Consider the following 18,059-nt stretch of genomic DNA (forward strand, 5'->3'; position numbering starts at 1 on the left):
GCGAAACTCGACACGAGGGCTTCACAGACGACCACAACAAAGAGGACTACAAAAATGATGGCACTGCTAGCAGCGACAACAAAAACAGCTGCAACAACAACCGCAGCGACGATGTCAACAACGACGACAACGATGATGTTGACAATGGTTGCGAATATGAAACTTATCTTCTCAACAATAGCGGTAAGTCAATTGAGGTATTGTTTAATTTAAATAATCATGATATTAATGAAAATAATAAGACGTAGAGCAATTATAATGTTAAGGATAGTATCCTAACACCAGTAGCAACGTCGTCATTAGCACACAACAATTAAACAGCATACCATTAATAACATATTTTAAACTTCCTATGACAATATTGAAGCAGCCACACGGGCCACACCATCTCAAGACGATCCCCAATTGATACCACGTGGCTACCGGGGCGGACCAGCTCAATTTGCCGGAACCGAACTCAGAATGGATGGAATGAGGATGAAAATGAATGAAGACATACAGGATATCCGGTTCGCGCCATCTTCGTCGCCACAACGAGACAACGCCTACAACGTAAAGTTTTGTGGGGGTGGTTGCGGGTCTAACAGCTGCAGGCCAGTGTCCGGTGTTAGGGCGGTTCAACCATTGGGTGGCGCTAATGATTTTGAGGTAGGAATTAATTTTTTTTATAGATTATAATGTAATAATGATAATTAATTCAAAAGTTTACAAACTATTTTGAAAATTCGAAATAATGGGGTTGATATTTTCAGATATGTTTTTACAATTCTGTCAAGTATTTCTCAGAAGTATCAACCGCAAACACAACGTATTTGCATGTGATGAGCGGGTATTTCTTCACATTCGAATCCAACCACTCCACTGCAGCAGCAGCAGCACATTAATTATTACTTCATATTTGGTTAAAATTTGTAATTTTTTTTAGTAAAAAAGGAGATAGAACATAAAAGAATGAAAGATTAAAAATCAATATCAAGCTAAACTTATAGCTTACATTTACGCTTGGATTGTGAAAGGCTTGGGTTGTTCTATCATGTTTCTATTAAAATAACTCCATAGAGGCAAACAGTGGATCAATCAAACTACAATCAGAATAATATCAACCAAATCTATGACGGCCAATCACGTGGCCCAAACCAAAACTGCTATCGCTATGGCACCGACTTCGACCTTCTCAGTCGCTATGGCAATGGTCTGGACTCTTCTATAGCACCACGTGATCTCCGGGGAAAACTGGACAGATGTGCTGTCGGAACTTCGAAGGATGATCCATTGCCGGCCAATTCAAAAATGGCGGATTTAGACGGTGTGTTTTCGTTGCAGTGTTTACAACAAGTCTGCTGTTGGTATTATTGCTGTTTTGTTTATATTGTTGTTTATGACTGTTATCAATGATTAATCCGTGTTTATTTAGGACAATTGTTAACGCTATTATTGCTATTTGTGGATTAATTTTAATCTTACCATTCAATTCGATTATTTCTGGCTTCGGACGATGCATAATAACAATAAAATTATTTAGGGTAGAATGAGCTAGGAGTACATTAAATGAAATAACTTTTTAAATTTTATTTTGTGAAAAAATCGGTTAAATGTTCTATTCTACAAATTTTGAATGAGATCAATCAAACGCGATAACTCATTTATTCTTAATTCAATAGGATCAAAATAGTTGTATTATTTAAAAGATTAACTTAATTTGAATATATGCCACTAGGACTAACAAAATCAGCTGATAATGTAAAAGAAGCAAGTGAAGATCCGGAACAACAAAAACTAAAACTACCTGTACCTAACACCATATTTGGTTCCATTCCCCGCCCGGCGTTTTTGGCTTCTATATTTGGTAGTAGTAGCAGTAGCAACAGAGACAACAACAATGATTCTGCCAATAAAAACGAAAACAAAAATAATTCTGATGAAAAGAATAAAGAGGAATGTAAGGCCAACAAGAAAAGAAAGCGCAAGTCAAGCTCATCCTCCAGCAAGGGCTTAACTAAAAAATCGTTAAAGGCCAAAAAAAGTGCATCAAAAATTAAAACTAAGCCACAAGCCGCTCCTCGCAGGTCTTCCAGAATAAAAGCGAAAACAGAAAAAAAACTGCAGAAAGAGGAGGATGATGACGGAATAAGATATAGATTAAATAAACCAAGTTCTAAGACACTGCAGCGCCCAAAATCGACCAAAATCAAAATTTCTAACAAAAAAAGCACTTGTAGTAAAGCAAAGGTGGGTGAAAAGATAAAATCAGTAACAAAAGTCAACAAAGTTACAAAAACAAAAGCTACCGCGAAACAGTGCAAATCGAAAAAATCACCCATGAGAAAGAGAAAACGTAGCTCCATAAGTAGCTCTAAAGGTAACGCAAGCGTCAGTTTTACAAAACACAGAGCTAAAAAACAAAAATTAGCTGATTCTGCTAAAGATTGCTGCTGCCGTGGACACGTATGTTACAGAAAAGATAGTGAATTGAAAAGTAAGCCAAGCATTAAAAAAAAATCTGCTGCTAGTACTGGCAAGAAATGTAACAAATCTACAAATAATACACCAAACATTTTTGTTGCCAATTTAAAAAAGAGCGTCATTGACGACGATGATAAAATAAGATACCGTTTGGCACGCGTTCCACGTTCACAGACAAATGCGAACGTTTCCAACAAAAAATCCCAGAGCAAAATAGTTAAACACTCTGCTCCTAAATCAGCAGTTAAACAAAAAGGAAGCAAAACGGTATCAGTTTCAAAAAATGTCTCAACTATGAAACAGCCAGCTAAAAGCAAAGCACGTTCAGCCTTAAAGAGCAAGACAAAGACGAGTGCAATGAAATCAACTAGCCAAGTTGCAAGAATTTCGAAAAAAGCCAGCTCTGCCGTTAAAACTGAGAATGCTGAAAAAAATACAGCTTATAAAAGAAAAAATTTCTTAACTGTATCGGATAATAACAAAACAAGTTCGTCAGCGAAAAAGAAGAAATTGGATGAGAAGTCGAAAAGTAAAAACGGCAGCGATCGAAATGTATGTAACGTAAAGAGCGGTGCTTTAAATGCAATTAACGCTGGCTCAAATACAAACAATAACGCTAAAATTTTTAAAATTCTTAAAAATAAAGTTGACTCGGTGGGTCGTAATCCTAAAAAAGTTACAAAACTTCCATTAACATATCAAACTCGCCTTAACAAACCAGTAATCAAGCAACCCACCAGGCAAATATCAAAAAGATCACAAAAAAGGCAGCCTACTAAATCGAAAAGTGCAGCAAAAACAAATGATAAAATATTTCCCAGAAGAGCCAGCAAAAAAAGTCGTTCAACTGCCACCTCAAGCAAAGTTGCAAAAAGATCAAATTCAGTATCGATGAGCTCTAAGTCGAGTAAAAAAAGCAAACTGGTTAAAGATAGCGCGGCTGGGTCGGGTTTGGTTGTTAAAAGAGGCGTTAAAGGTACAACGGGCCGTGCCAAAAGGGAAAACAAATCAGCAATCTTAACTGCTAAAAAAAGTCAGAGCGGTCAAGCCAAGCCGAAAAAGTCAAGCAAAAGTGGTTCTAAAATTATTATCCGTTCAACAACAAAAAAAGAAACTTTTACAAAATCGAAAAGTCAAAATGGTAGGAGCAAAACCACTAGCTCCAAAGTTTGCGCTTCGAAAGCAAAAAAAGAAACTGTTAAAAAAGATCTGAAGCGTAAAAAGGTTTCTAGTTTGACCAGAAGTGCCAAAAAATCAAAATCGAAGAAACGTCCATCTCCGTCAGCTACGAAGAAAGAGAAAATTGTGAAACGCAAAATCAGTCCTAGCAAAAGTCCCTGGTAACTTCAAATTATTAAATTTTAATTTCACATAAAAATCTGAATCATTCTTATTTGGTGCCTGAGAAACACATTCATAAATATTCATTAATATTCATTGATTTTATGACTTATTTTTCTGATATGTCTGATAATTTACATTAAAATTAATTGATTCTTGTAAATTAAAACACAGCCCTGCAAAGCGAGCTCGCAAATCGAGGGAAGATGTTGTTGAGACGAGCAACGAGAGCCATTCATCTACAACATCGAACGATCCTTTGGCTGCCGGTGATAAAAACAGCTCCAACAGCAAAACCAACAACGACGACAAAAAAGATGCGAAAACAAAAGAAAATGAATCAAAAGATCAACCCGGTTGTAGTTTCGATTGCCTCAGTCACCGCCCCAGATCGACAATCAGACTTGAGTCGCTAGTGAAGAAGGCAAAATTGATCGTACCTTCAGTAGAAGAAGCTACAAAAGGCGGCAAACCAAGAATGGTACCCACAATGGATGATAAAGAAGGAGAAGACAGGCAAAAATCGAGAACGACAGCAGCAAAAATCAGAGGCACTACTAGCAAGAGTAGCGCTTCGTCAAAAACAGCTAAAACTGATAGTAAAGTAAAAACTATTGCCTCCAAAAAATCCGCTGCAGTGGTCAAACCAAAAAAGATTGCAACAGTCAAGGGTAGAGATAATTCAGCAGCCAAACCGAAGTCAGCAGCTAAGAAGCAAGTAAAAACTGCTGCCGTTAAAAAGTCCGGTGCAAAAACTGTCGCCAGGGCTGCTAAGATCTCCAAAAGAAAGGTATCATAATCTTCAACATTGACGTTGTCGTCTTCATCATCATCATTATCATTGCCCTCGAATGTAATCAAGAAACAACTTCTATTTTAAGGTGCATTTTAAGAGGGCCACTTGCTTGCACCGGGTTAGTTGATTGCTGGCTGCCGATTGGATAGTTTGATTTGTAGCTGATTGCTGATTGGCTGGTTGGTTGGTTTGCATGTCCGTTATTTGATTCGAGGATTTTGAATGGTGGTGTATTTTAATTGGCTAGTTGAATTGGCTGAGATTGTATAAAAGATTATGATTCGAGGTGAAATTATAGCTAAATTCATTAATAATTACGTCATATTAAATCGTAATACACTTTTATTTTTATTTAATTTAATAATAAATTAATTTCAAAATTATTTTATCAGTATGTCCGAGCAAACTAAGCAAAAGTCGACCGAACATTAAAAATTTCAAAGGCAATAATGATGATGACGACGACGACGGCGGTGCTGATGATAATGATGACAATAAAAAATGTTTATTTTATTTTGGAAAATTAATAATTGCATTGAAAATAACATTTCCATCTTTCAAACTTGTTACAAATGATTCAGATGCTATTAATTTTTTTTTTGAAAGAAAAAATCTTTTAATCTGTCGATCAATCAGGCCAAATTCATCAATTAATTCATCAATCAATTCATCGATCAATTTTATTTGATAAAAATTAAATTTATAAAAAATAATACAAAAACTAATAATAAATACAAAGAGAAAATATGAACAACGACGACGATAAGGCGTGACGGTGTAATGGTTATATAGGTGCCAGAATACAAAGAGTACGTGGAATGTTCGTGGCGCATGGTTTACGAACGTACCCATGTACGCTTCGTGTCTTGTTTTGACATTTAAATTAAAAAAATAAGTTAAGATTAGTTAAGAAAATTAAGTAACATTTGTTTTAAAATAAGTTAAAAATAGCTTTAGGGAGGGAAAAAAAATCCGTCGTGAATTTGCTAAGTGTGATAGAGATTACAATTTTATTCTGGAATCATTACAAAGTGACACTGGTGATAAGAAACTCCTAAGATGGATTAGGAAAATGGCAGCCTAATCCTTTTCTTGTTCCTGTTTCGCCGATGATGGTGATTCAGCCCGAAAACGTACCCACCTCCAATCTGATCATACATGTCCTCACTAGGCGAGTTGTGCGCGTCCAGCTTTCGTTCGTTTAGTTTCAGTCTTTCGTTCTCGATTCGGTTTTGCATTTTTGAGTCGTAGAGCGTGTCCACATAGTCGAATAGTATGCTGCCGAGCTGGCGTTTGTGTCGCTTTTGTTGGAGCTGCTGGAGCTGCTGTCGTCGGCATAGCTGCTGTTGCTGTTGAAGTTGATACTGACGTTGTCGTTGTTGTTGAAGTTGATACTGACGTTGTTGTTGTTGAAGTTGATACTGACGTTGTTGTTGTTGTTGAAGTTGTTTTTGTCGTTGTTGATATTTTTGTTGTTGTTGCTGTTGTCGTTGTATTGTTGCTGTTGTTGACGTGTCTCTGTTTTTTGAGAACTCTTTCTAAATGTTTGATCTTTTGTCTTTGTTGCATTCTTTGCTTATGCAACTGTNTCCGCCTCTCTTCTATTGGCAGTTGAGATCCGTTATCAACGTGACGTTTTTGTGGCTGCTGTGGCTGCGGCTGTGGCTGCTGATGTTGTAGTTGTTGATGTTGTGGTTGTTGTTGTTGTTGATGTTTTCGTCGTTGCTGTTTTTGTTGATTCATGTTGCACTTGTTTTTTAAATATTTATCATCGGCTTTAGAAATTTTACCATCGTCTATCACGTCACTTCTAGTATCTTTATTAGTATCGTCATCACCGTTATCATTATCATAGTCATTATTATTATTATTATTATTATTATTTTTATAAATATTATGATGATGATTATTATTATTATTGTTATAACTTTTGGCACGATCATCATCCTTGTTGATAAATGTCTCCATATGTCTCTTATTTAAACTGTGGAAATCTGTAATACTATCATTATCAATATTATTATTGTTGTTGTTGTTGTTGTTGTTGTTGTTGTTGTTGTAGGTATAAACCACACTTCTGTCGTTATTACTGTTGCCAACGTCCTTATTATTGTTGCTATTGTTTTTTGAATGTTTGACGGTATTGTAATAATGGTAATTGATGTCAGAATGATCTTTACCATTATTATTGTTGTTGTTATATTTATTGTTATTTTTATTATTATGATTGTGATTATTGTTATTATTATTATCATTATTATGATTATTGCTGTGCAAAGTCACGTGGTGTTTCTCTTTGCCTATCAGAATGCCATTTTCATTGTATATCACCTTGTATATTATTTTATCAAGGATACTATCATTATCACTACTACTACTACTACTACTACCATTAGTAATTATAATATTTTTATTATTATTATTATTCATAATTTTATTATTATTATTATTATTTTTGTTATTATTATGATTATTGACATTTTTGTCGCTGCCATTTTGCCCGCTAATCAACTCATCGTCGTTGAAGTGGAATATTTTTTTCAGTTCATGTTCCCAATCAAAATAATCGCTATCACTGTTGTCAATGTTGTTGTTGTTATTGTTGCTGCCGCTGCTGCTGCCGCTGTTGCTGCCGCCGCTTCTGCTGCTGCCGCCGCTTCTGCTGCTGCCGTTGGGGTATATTGTCTTAAATTTTGGTGAGTGAAGTTCTAGCGGATGATGTTGTTCCAACGTTAAAAATATCTCTAGGACGGCCACGGCTGTTGTTGGTGTCGGCAAATTAGTTGTTGTTGTGGTTGTTGTGGTTGTTGTTGTTGATGTTGTTGTTGCTGATGATGTTGTTGTTGATGATGTTGTTGTTGTTATTGTTGATGTTATTGTTGTCGATGTTGTTGAGGACGTGGCTGATGACGTAGCTGTTATTGTTGCGGTTGTTGTTGTTGTAGATGTAGAAATATTTTTATTGAATTTTTGATTTTGTTGTGCGCGTGTCCCATCTAGTTTTTTGTCTTCATCCGGTAGAACATACAAGATGGAGTAATCTAAAAAATTTGGATCGCCATTTTTCTCAAAATTTTGAAATTTATAAATTGTAGTTAACGGTATCTGGAAAGTTGTAGATACTATTTGTTGATGTTGTCGTTGTTGCTGCTGAAGCTGTTGCAGCTGCTGCTGTTGCCTCTGCTGCTGCTGATGTGGTTGTAGCAGATAATCATCGTCAGGATTTTGTTGCTTCTTGGCGCCGATCTCAGCAATATGAATAATACTCTGCAGAGCTACATTTTGGTTTTTAAGCTGCTGCTGATGATTGTAATGCTGCTGCTGCTGTTGCTGCTGAAATTGTTGCAGTTGATGCTGTTGATGTTGTTGCTGGTGTTTCAGAAGCTCTCTACATAGTGTCAGGTTATTCATCACCTCATTTCTCAACATTTTGTTGCTACCTTTAAGCTGGGATAATCTCCTCTCTAGATTTTCAATCATTTTGATTAGCTGGACTTGATCGTCCATAATTTGAGATTTTTTCTTCTCAATTTTTCCAATTATCTTCTTAGTCGTCTTCATCCTTGCCCACCACTGCCGCAATTCCGACCTGTCTCTACCAACGTACAATGCAGCTGTTGTTGTTGTTGTAATGATGATACTATCTGATACAGTATCATTTACCGTAGTTGTAGTAGTAGTACTTGTAATAGTTGTTGTAGTAGTAGTAGTAGTAGTAGTAGTAGTAGTAGTAGTAGTAGTAGTAGTAGTAGTTGTAATAGTAGTAGTTGTAGTAGTAGTAGTAGTAGTAGTAGTAGTAGTAGTAGTAGAAGTAGTAGTAGAAGTTTTAATAACGGCCTTAATCTTAAAAGCGTTAATAAACTTTTTAAAAATACTCTCAACTTCAGTACGTGAATTTTTGCATGCTGTAGTTATATTCATCGTAGCAGAAGCAGTATTAGTAGCTGGAGTAGCAGCAGCAGCAGCAGTAGTAGTAGTTGTAGTAGTAGTTGTAGTAGTTGTTGTAGTAGTAGTTGTAGTAGTAGTTGTTGTTGTACTAGTAGTAGTAGTTGTTGTTATAGTTGTAGCAGTAGTAGTAGTTGTTGTAAAAGCAGAAGTAGTAGTAGTAGTAGTGGTAGTGGTAGTAGTAGTAGCAGAAGTAGCTTTAGGGATTAAGTTGTGGTAACGATTCACATCGTTGGGGTTTGTTGGGGGCGGAAATTTAATATAGACCACATCTAACTGGATGGCGCGAGATGATAACGGAAATGACGTCACTATGATAGAGATACTGTTTGGTGGTGTTTGTTTTCATCATCGTCATCATCAGTCAGTCATCATCATCCTCATAGCCATCATCATCACCAGCAACATCATTACCAGTCGTCATCATCATCATCACCGGCAACATCATAACCGTCATCAACAAGAACATCCTTAAAAAAACACTTACGTCAAAATGATAAGCATGGCCAAGCGAACATCGGTCTCTAAAAGCGTTTTACTTATTATGATTGCGATTATTATTATTATTATTATATTGCTAATAGTTTAATTATTATCTATGTTTTTATGCTATCATATCTGATCGAGGCGAACGAGAAAATACTTGAGCGATATTTATCAGCTTGATATTATTCCATCTATGTAAACAATAATAACAACAACAATAATAAATAGCAGCACTGTGACGTAACATAGAAAAATAAGTAAATCTATTAATAATATCGTCATGAAATTTTTATCATTATGCCTCACACGAAATCAGTCACATTCCTCAGTGAACGGGTTTGTAACCACTGATGACATCGTAAGCATTTAATCCAGTTGCTTGCCACCCAGCCCCACACGCCAAACATTGACAATGACCAGAGACCACTTGCTTAGCGGAAGCCCCTGTGATCATAGTTTTTGTTTTGTCAGGGTTTACCTTTAGACCATGATCGGCGAGCTGGGTATTGCAGACCTCAAACTTTTTGGTTTGGTCTCATTTCAAAGTCGCTTTCAGGACGATATCATTATCTGCATATATCACAATCCATATGTCATTTGGGCGTATCGGTTTGGTTACTTCTTCCATCACCGTGATGAAGAGCAGGGGGGCTGAGTGTTGATCCCTGATGGGTGCCTACGTTAATGTCAAATTCACCCATGTTACCGGCTGTTGTACTGACTATTTGTGCTAGAGTATGTTGTTACAACGGTCTCAACTGCTATAAATATTTAACATTTAACTTTTTCAATCTCTTTCTTTGTTTCTCTCTCTCTCTCTCTCTCTCTCTCTCTCTTTCTCTCTTTACACCTTTTAGTACTTTTTATCATTATTTATATATAAATTTTTTTCCAACAGGCATTTCATTGAAAAAAGGTGCAACTATAGTGTTTTGTTCTTTTACTTCGAAAAATTTGTTTGAGATAGTAAAATGTATGCTGCTAAAAATAAATGGAAATATCAATTTTTGCTCCTTACTCACTCCCTTCTTCTCTTTCTTTCCTTCATTTCTCGCTTTTCTCTCTCTCTCTTTCTCTCTCTTTCTATTTTTTCTCTTTCTCTCAATTTTACAGATTTTTCTCCTCATTTTATTTGTCTCTGTCTGTTTTTCACTCACTCTCTCTCTCTCTCTCTCTCTCTCTCTTTCTGATTCTTGTTTCCATTTTTTCAAATTTTTTCATTATTCCACCAACATTTCGATCAACAGAACTGCAACAATGACATTCTTTGCAGACAGAGAGAACGTTAATTAGTTTGGTTGCTTGCTTGATTAACCGGGCACCAAACTGAGCGAGTATTTAAAAAAACGTTAAACTATTATTTAAGAAGAATACGAATGAAAAATGATTAATTATATTTTATCACGCCTGCCAGCAAGATTCTTTTCATTGAGGGAAAGGAAATATTGATTGTAAAAAGCCTGTGTTTGTATTTGTTTGTTTGTTTGTATGTTTGTTGTATGAATGTATGTAGGTTTGTATATATATATATATATATATATATATATATATATATATATTACATTTATTTTATATATAATGCTTGCTACTAAAAATAAAGTAAGTCTTATCTTTTTGGCAACTTTAAAACCGTCTTAATTAATTTCGGGAATGTAATAAAATATTAACAACAACAATTATAACAATATTAATAAGAAGAAGAAGAAGAAGAAAAAAAAGAAGAAGAAGAAGGAAAAGAAGAAGAAGAAGAAGAAGAAGAAGAAGAGGAAAAAAAGGATGACGATTGTCGCCATTATTTTGTTGTTGTTATTGTTGGTGATGATGATGTTACCAGCACAACAACAACAACAACAGATACAAATCAAATTCCAAAAAGCCTACAGCTATCTTGTGACGAACCAGAAAAAAGTCAGTAAGACTTATTTGTAAATGTTATTTTTAAAATTTAATTTCGTTATCATCGTTCGCGATGGAACTAATCAGTCAATAAATTAACCTGTTAATCAATTGATAAACCTATCAATAAATTAGTTAATTAACTAATTAATTAATTAACTAATTAATTTTTAAAGGAAATATTTCAATTTTTAGGTGGCAGTATGTTACGACAGCGATGTCTCGTTCTTCATAAAGACATCGGCTAAATCTCGATTGCATTGCATTAACAAGTGTCAAGTTGGTGATGACGATGATGTTGTTGTTGTTGTTGAGGATGTTGTTATTGTTGTTGATAATGTTGTTGTTGTTGATGGTGTTGTTGTTGTTGATGATGATGATGATGATGTTGTTGTTGACGACGACGATGATGATGTTGTTGTTGACGACGACGATGATGATGATGATGTTGTTGTTGACGACGACGATGATGATGATGATGATGTTGTTGTTGATGATGTTGTTGTTGTTAATGATGATGATGATAGTACATCAACATCATCATCATCAGCAACTAACAAAGATGAATTTGAGAGGAATAAATTTTATGACGTCACCATCACCATCGTCGTCGCTAACATGTTTGTGCGTACCAAAGATACCAGATGTTTGGTATAATGTAACGAGAGTTAACGGTACTACTGCTGCTACTACAGCAGCTACTGATTGTGTTGCTTATAACACTCACGGTTTGATTTATATTGTGTGTGTGTGTGTGTGTGTGTGTGTATGTTGTGTATTTTTACCGGTTTTTAATGTACATACCCTTGAAAACTCTTTGGTGGCCTAATTTTTCTATTTGGTATCCTGAGTGATGTTGAGTATTGTTTGGGTATTGTTGCTGGTGTTCTTATCATCTTAAATTATTCTTCCTACACTGTTTTCTTAAAACTTAAAAATCTTAAAATATATTTCGTTATTAATGCTGTCATGCCTCAAACTACATGAGCGTCCAGATAGCGTTTGGTTACTACACATCAAATTCATAGTTTATTGGGTTCCTTAGACTGTCTTGTGAGTTTTAGTAACTGGCTTCTTCTGCTTTCGTTAGCAGGTAAAAACTGTAGGCTACCTATCTATCTACCTACCACCGAGTGTTTGAAAATTCATCTGTTTGTGGATAGTTGATTGCAAGCACTCTGGCGAAGCATTATTATTCTTGTTGTCGTTGTTGTTGTTGTTACTGCTGTTGTTGTTGTTGTTGAACATTTCACTATTGGATAAGTGAATACGTTTGTCTCCACCTCTGTCCCGCTTCTAACTAAACTCCCCACCACAGGCTGCCCAGATGGATTTGACTATGTAACGGAAGGCCACAAATGTTACCGGATCATCTACAGCCTTGACAGCTGGTACAATGGCAGGTCCAAATGCAACAACATGTCCTCATCGTCGTCGTCGTCGGCATCAGCTCACCCAGTCATCATTGATGATCGGATGGAACAAATTCTCATTCAGCAGTACACTCTTATGTCTGTGCCAAGTTTGTTTTAAAACTTTCAGACAATGGAAACTTCGATTATTAAAATCAGTAATTTGGTTTGGCTTAAGCAAACATAACATAACAAATAGCAATCAAATTAAAAGACACAAACACGATCAATACAGACACATCAAACTGCTATGTCTTCATAACTGCACTCAAGTTGTCATTCTGGACGAGCGGTTTTCAAACATACATCAACTCTGTGAGAACGGCTTTTCAATGGAGTCCATACCCTGGTTATTTTTCATTTTTGTTTTCAATTGACTTTGGGACAGAGGGGTAGCCAAAGCGGGTGCATTGGACTGGAGACCTCCACGGTGAAAAGTTTATTTAAAGTTAAGGTTAAATTTAACAAAATATCTTATTCCAATATTGGACTAAGTTTAATAAAAATTTGGTATAAAAAAATTTGTAAAAAACAAAAAAGTCGTTATTTTTTTCAACAACCTCGCCTCTCCCGACAAAATTTTCTGGCTAAGCCACATCATTTCAACTAATTAATCGTTTTTCTTAAAATTCATAAACCTATTTTACTAAATCAACAACCGATCAAAACACATCCAGGAGTTTATCAGCCCTTTCAATTCATCAACTGGCGGGCCGGTGAGCCAAACAGTCTTGCTGACGGTACAGACAACTGCGTGGAGGATTTAGTATATAGGTCCGTCGGTCCGCCTGGTTGGAATGATAATGGGTGTACTTCCTCGTACTGCGTTCTGTGTGAATTAGATTTGATGATGTGAGCGAGGAGGAAGATGGGATTTTTTTTTCAAAACTGAAATAACGTTTTGTGCATTTCGTACTGCAGTTTGAAATTCTCAACTTCATTAAACTCTTCAGCGTTGGCAAACAGTTTGAAAGTGTATGACTAACAAAAATAAAGTTTTTCTCTCAAATGTTTAGACGTGAAAGAGACAAATCTAAAAAACCAAATCGACCGAGGTAGCTGTATTCGAGAGGGGGGGAGGAAGCAGAGGGCCCATCAAGGTCATACCTTAAGCCGTACCCCCATGTGCGTGTGTGTGTGTGTGGTGTGTGTGTGTGTGTTTGTGTTAAATGCGTGTGTGTTTTTAAAATGTTAACAAAATTCAAATGTTAAATAAAAAGACAAATTTAACAAAGTGTAACCAATAAGTGAGAAGTAGAAGGTCACATACAATAATAATGACGATGGCGACGATGATGACAATAGCAATCTTACTCTTCTTCTTGCTTTTGATTTTTCCTCTGCTTTTGATACTGTTGATCATACTACTCTCTTGAGGCTGCTAGATGATTCTTTTAACATCACTGATTCTTGTCTATCTTGGTTTTCTTCTTATCTCTGTAATCGTTTTTCTTCTGTTGTTCTCAATAATTCTACTTCTAACTCCTCTACTCTTACTTTCGGGGTACCTCAGGGTTCAATCCTTGGCCCTCTTCTATTTATACTCTATACATCTGAACTACCTCTCGTATTATTAATAATTTTTCTTTCACTAGTCAACTATATGCTGATGAATCTTATATTTATACTTATTGTCCTCCATCCAAACTCAATAGTGTTATTATTCATAATCTATCTCTATGTCTTTCTTCAATTATCGCTTGGTCTGACTCTATGTGCCTTAAACTTAATTCTTCTAAATTTGAATTAGTTTGTTTTAACAAATCCAAACACTCTATTACCATTCCTCCTATTATCTTACCAGAGTCTAAAACTCTTGATGTCTCTCACAAATTTCGCTGCCTAGGCTTTATCTAAATTGTTTCTTTCTTCTCAATTATTAGTGTTTGTAGAAGTTCTTACTTTCATCTAAGTAGAATAAAAAACTTTTGCCTTTTCTTGACAATCCTTCTCTTCGCTTGTTACTTCGTTAGTCTTATCTAGGATTGATTATTGAAACTTGCTCTACTATGGTCTTTCTGATTCTACACTCTTAAAATAAGGCTTTTAACTCAGCTGCGCGTCTGGTTGTTCGTGCCCCTTTCTTTTCTCACATATCTTCACAACTTGTTTCATTGCACTGGCTGTCTATAAAATAAGAATAATTTTTAAAATTTGCACATTAATGTACATGTTTCAGTCTGAATTCTTTCCTAGATATATTAATGGAACCTAAACGCGCCGGTTTACGATCGTCTTCTTGTTCTCATTTCATGTAAACTCGTGTTAAACGCTCTTCTGCTAAATCTGCATTTGCTTTTTCTGGCCCTTTTCTCTGGAACTCTCTACCTCCTTCTCTGACTACTTCTCCATCACTTGCGAAGTTCAGAGCGGATCTCAAGACCCATCTGTTTGTAAAATTCATTGAGGAGATTAATTGATAGATGTTGAACATCGCGGAAATAGCGCTTTATAAAATAATTGATTGATTGACGATGACGCTGATTGAAACACAAACTCGCATTTTTATTAATATTATATTTTAGCATTAATAATAATACTATAAATAAATAAAATTGTTATAAAAAAAATAAACTAATCAATTAACATTATGAAAAAAAATCATTTATTACTGCTACATCACCATCATCATTTTCATCATAATTATAATGATGTTGCTGATATTATTAACCATCATCATCAATAATATGCTATCATCATCATCATCACACATCATCTAACAAAATTTTTTATCATTTCACATTAAACCTTGATTTATTTTAATATTAGTATGTTTTTTCAAACTCTAAAACAAAATAGAGCATGCATACAAACACACACACACGCAGGCACACAAAACTTGCAAACACACACACAAATGTGTTTTTTAAGATAGAAAAAAAGAACATGCGATAAATAATCAAAAATGTGTGTATGTATCTGTGTGTGTGTGTGTGCTTGCGTGCGTGTGTGTTAAAGTTATTTAACAAACAAATCTTTGCATCATACGAAAAGTAATTTTGCCTTACTCGGAGCAGTAGAATTTAGCGCTATAAAAATGCAGAGTAATAAAAAGAATAATAATAAAAATAATAACAATTATAATAATAGAAATAGGAATAACAAAAATTGAAACTTGAATCAATCATTTTCTTTGTAAAATCGTTAAAACAGCGCCTGAAAGGTTAAAGATTAATTCATCATCATCATCATCATCATCATCATCATCATCATCATCATCAGGGTTATTATTATTATTACTATTTATTATTATTATTATTATTATTATTAAACGTAAGACATATACATTGGTTGTGTCTGAGAATTTTTTCCAAATAATTAATAAATAAATTTGAGAAAACAATAACATTGTTTAATAATAATAATAACAATAACAACAACAACAACAACAATAACATCAACAACAATAACATCAACAACAAGAACGATAATAGAGGATTAATAACAACTAGCATTATTCATCCGCTAAATATAATGAAAACATAAAAATAATAGTATATATATATATATATCAATATATATACAACAACCAAAGATCACAAATAATATACAGCTTAAAGAGAGATAGAGAGAGAGAGAGAGAGAAAGAGAGAGAAAGAGAGAAAGAGAGAGAGGTGAGATTTAAACTCAAGAATCCCCATGCCCCGAATCGCCTTCACATTCATCATCCCGAGGGCAAACATCTTCACCGTAGTGTGCAGCACCACGTCTCCTCTCTCCAACGCCACTATCGTCGCGGTGGTCGCCACCGACGTCCTCGTCGTCGTCTTCGCCATCGTCGTCGTCGTCGTTATTATCGAGGTAGTCGTCGTCGTAGAAGTCGACGTCGTTTGAGTGGTCGTAGGACGTCAGAGCAGAGGAGGATGGATCCTGGCAGGAAGAGGATGCAGTCGGTCTGACGCAATACTCTTGAAGGGTCGTCGGTACCGTCACGTTGTCTTTCTCCGCTTCTAATCGAGTTGCTCTCACTTGTTTTCTGAACGTGTGTGTGTTTGTGTGCGAAAAATTTTGTGTGCGTACGTATGTGTGTGTGTGAGATAAGGTTAATGAGTGATGAGCAATGAGATACCATTGTATGTTTTTTTTTCAGATTGCTATTGAAATGCTAGCAAACTTTAACAGATTCAAACTCCTTGATTATGAATCTTCACTGCTAAACAAACAAGGAACAGAAAAAAGGGCAAGCATGACACAACTGGCTAGTATAGTAACAAAGAAGAGAAACAACAAACCGAACGATATTTTCATAATCTTTGTTCTTCCCCTTGCTGTCTTTCCACTTCCTGAAAGCTACAGACGCATCCACATTGGCTGGTGAGGCAGTATTCGGTTCGTTCAACAGTGATATGATGCTGAGTAGGATTGTTCTGGATGGTGTTTGGTTGGTTTGGTGGAGAGATTTGAGTTGCTTTTTGATTTGGAAAACTTTTATTTTTCCAGATTTTACATTTTAACAGAAGATAAAGATTGTTTTTTAACATATTTTATTATAATTAATTTTTAAATTTGAATCAAAATTCTTAGTGAGGCCATCTACAGCTACCAAATTTACAAAAAAACAGAAACATATCAGTTAAAAAATTGTGATCAAAAAGAGAGCAAGTAGCATGTGGTTAGCTTGGCCTTTGGAAATAAACTCAAGGTTTCCACTTTCTAATGACCCCCAGGCCTCAGCATCTTTAAATCTGACCCCTGATTAGTGACGATTAGGGACTACTAACCGAACATTTTGTGTTGGGTTCCATCTCTCTGATGGTAGCTCTCCACTTTGAGGATCGTCAATTGGAGGATGAAGGATGGAAATGCAGACAAAACCATTCTATGGTGGGGTCAAATGGGATAAGAGGAAAGATTAGAAAACTTATTTAAAATAATTTTACTTCGTAATCATAAAATGAAAACCACAATATTCATTTCAAATATAAAATCTTAAAGTATTTTAAAATAATTTCTATAACAATTAAAGCTTTGAAAATGCATTAATTGGATTAGGACCCCAACCCTAACTAACTTCATAAACGTTTGGATGGAACATTTTGCAGAGGAACCTGACTGAGGGAGGTGAGTAAGGATAATCAGTTGGAAACCTCATAATGGCCTTTATTCAAATAAAAATAATAAACAGATTAGAATGAAAAATTAGAAAACTGCAAATTAATTCATTATTTTATTTCATTTAAAAATTAAATCCTAACTAATTCTATTTTATATTTTTGTAGCAAACATTTGATGGGGGTAATAAAACCTTGAAGTAGCCGCCTTCGTAGAGGGTTCCGGGAGGTCCAAAGAGGGCGACCTCCCACTCAAATATGTGGCTATCGTTGAACAGCCGGACTCTAAAACCTTCAACCGGTTCGTCATTCAACTTTTTCAATTCCAGTTGCAGAGCCCTTATGGCGCTAGCCGGAGAACAATGAGCCATTTTTTTAATTAAAATTTTTTTTTTAACCTTTTATTAATTTAAAATTACGATTGGTGAAAAAGAAAATTAAAGTTCGACTGTAAAATTTGAAATGGAAAAAAATGAAATGAAGGGTACTTCAATTTGTTAAATTTTTGTAATCTTTAACTTTTATCTTTTTAGGACAAAAGATGGCCAATTAAATGACATCACGCGTTTTTAAATAAGTTTTTTATTTTTTTATTAAAATAAATTTTTAATTAATTTTTTGTCAACAATTTTTGAAAATAAAAAATTATTTAGTTAATTTATCTGATTC

At 35.1% G+C, this 18,059-nt stretch overlaps 3 protein-coding genes across 3 annotated transcripts in view; 1 reads left to right on the forward strand and 2 right to left on the reverse strand.

The window, feature by feature from the left end:
* HELRODRAFT_172218 (hypothetical protein) overlaps positions 1-5,010 on the forward strand; it is a gene marked incomplete at both ends in the record, with an annotated part of 5,071 nt that extends 61 nt beyond the window's left edge. The window contains 6 exons of the mRNA XM_009018893.1: positions 1-183; positions 371-648; positions 1,093-1,306; positions 1,718-3,803; positions 3,979-4,594; positions 4,993-5,010. The exon at positions 1-183 is cut by the window's left edge and continues 61 nt beyond it. Of these exons, the coding sequence (XP_009017141.1) occupies positions 1-183; positions 371-648; positions 1,093-1,306; positions 1,718-3,803; positions 3,979-4,594; positions 4,993-5,010 (3,395 nt within the window). The remainder of the gene's footprint in view (positions 184-370; positions 649-1,092; positions 1,307-1,717; positions 3,804-3,978; positions 4,595-4,992) is intronic.
* Positions 5,011-5,664: 654 nt separating this feature from the next.
* Positions 5,665-8,161, reverse strand: HELRODRAFT_172219 (hypothetical protein; the record flags this gene model as incomplete). Its single annotated transcript, XM_009018894.1, has 2 exons — positions 5,665-5,878; positions 6,027-8,161. The coding sequence occupies 2 exons, from the start codon at positions 8,159-8,161 to the stop codon at positions 5,665-5,667; spliced, it is 2,349 nt and encodes a 782-aa protein (XP_009017142.1).
* A 6,870-nt stretch (positions 8,162-15,031) lies between these two features.
* On the reverse strand, positions 15,032-17,909 carry HELRODRAFT_185559 (hypothetical protein). The gene is made up of 7 exons (XM_009018895.1): positions 17,585-17,909; positions 17,351-17,437; positions 17,061-17,158; positions 16,572-16,706; positions 15,741-16,315; positions 15,564-15,713; positions 15,032-15,536 (listed from the first exon to the last, which is right to left on the reverse strand). The coding sequence occupies exons 1-5, from the start codon at positions 17,759-17,761 to the stop codon at positions 15,967-15,969; spliced, it is 846 nt and encodes a 281-aa protein (XP_009017143.1). The 5' UTR covers positions 17,762-17,909; the 3' UTR covers positions 15,032-15,536; positions 15,564-15,713; positions 15,741-15,966.
* Positions 17,910-18,059: the final 150 nt, after the last annotated feature.

Source organism: Helobdella robusta, assembly GCF_000326865.2.
Source record: "Helobdella robusta unplaced genomic scaffold HELROscaffold_23, whole genome shotgun sequence".
Lineage (NCBI taxonomy): Eukaryota > Metazoa > Annelida > Clitellata > Rhynchobdellida > Glossiphoniidae > Helobdella > Helobdella robusta.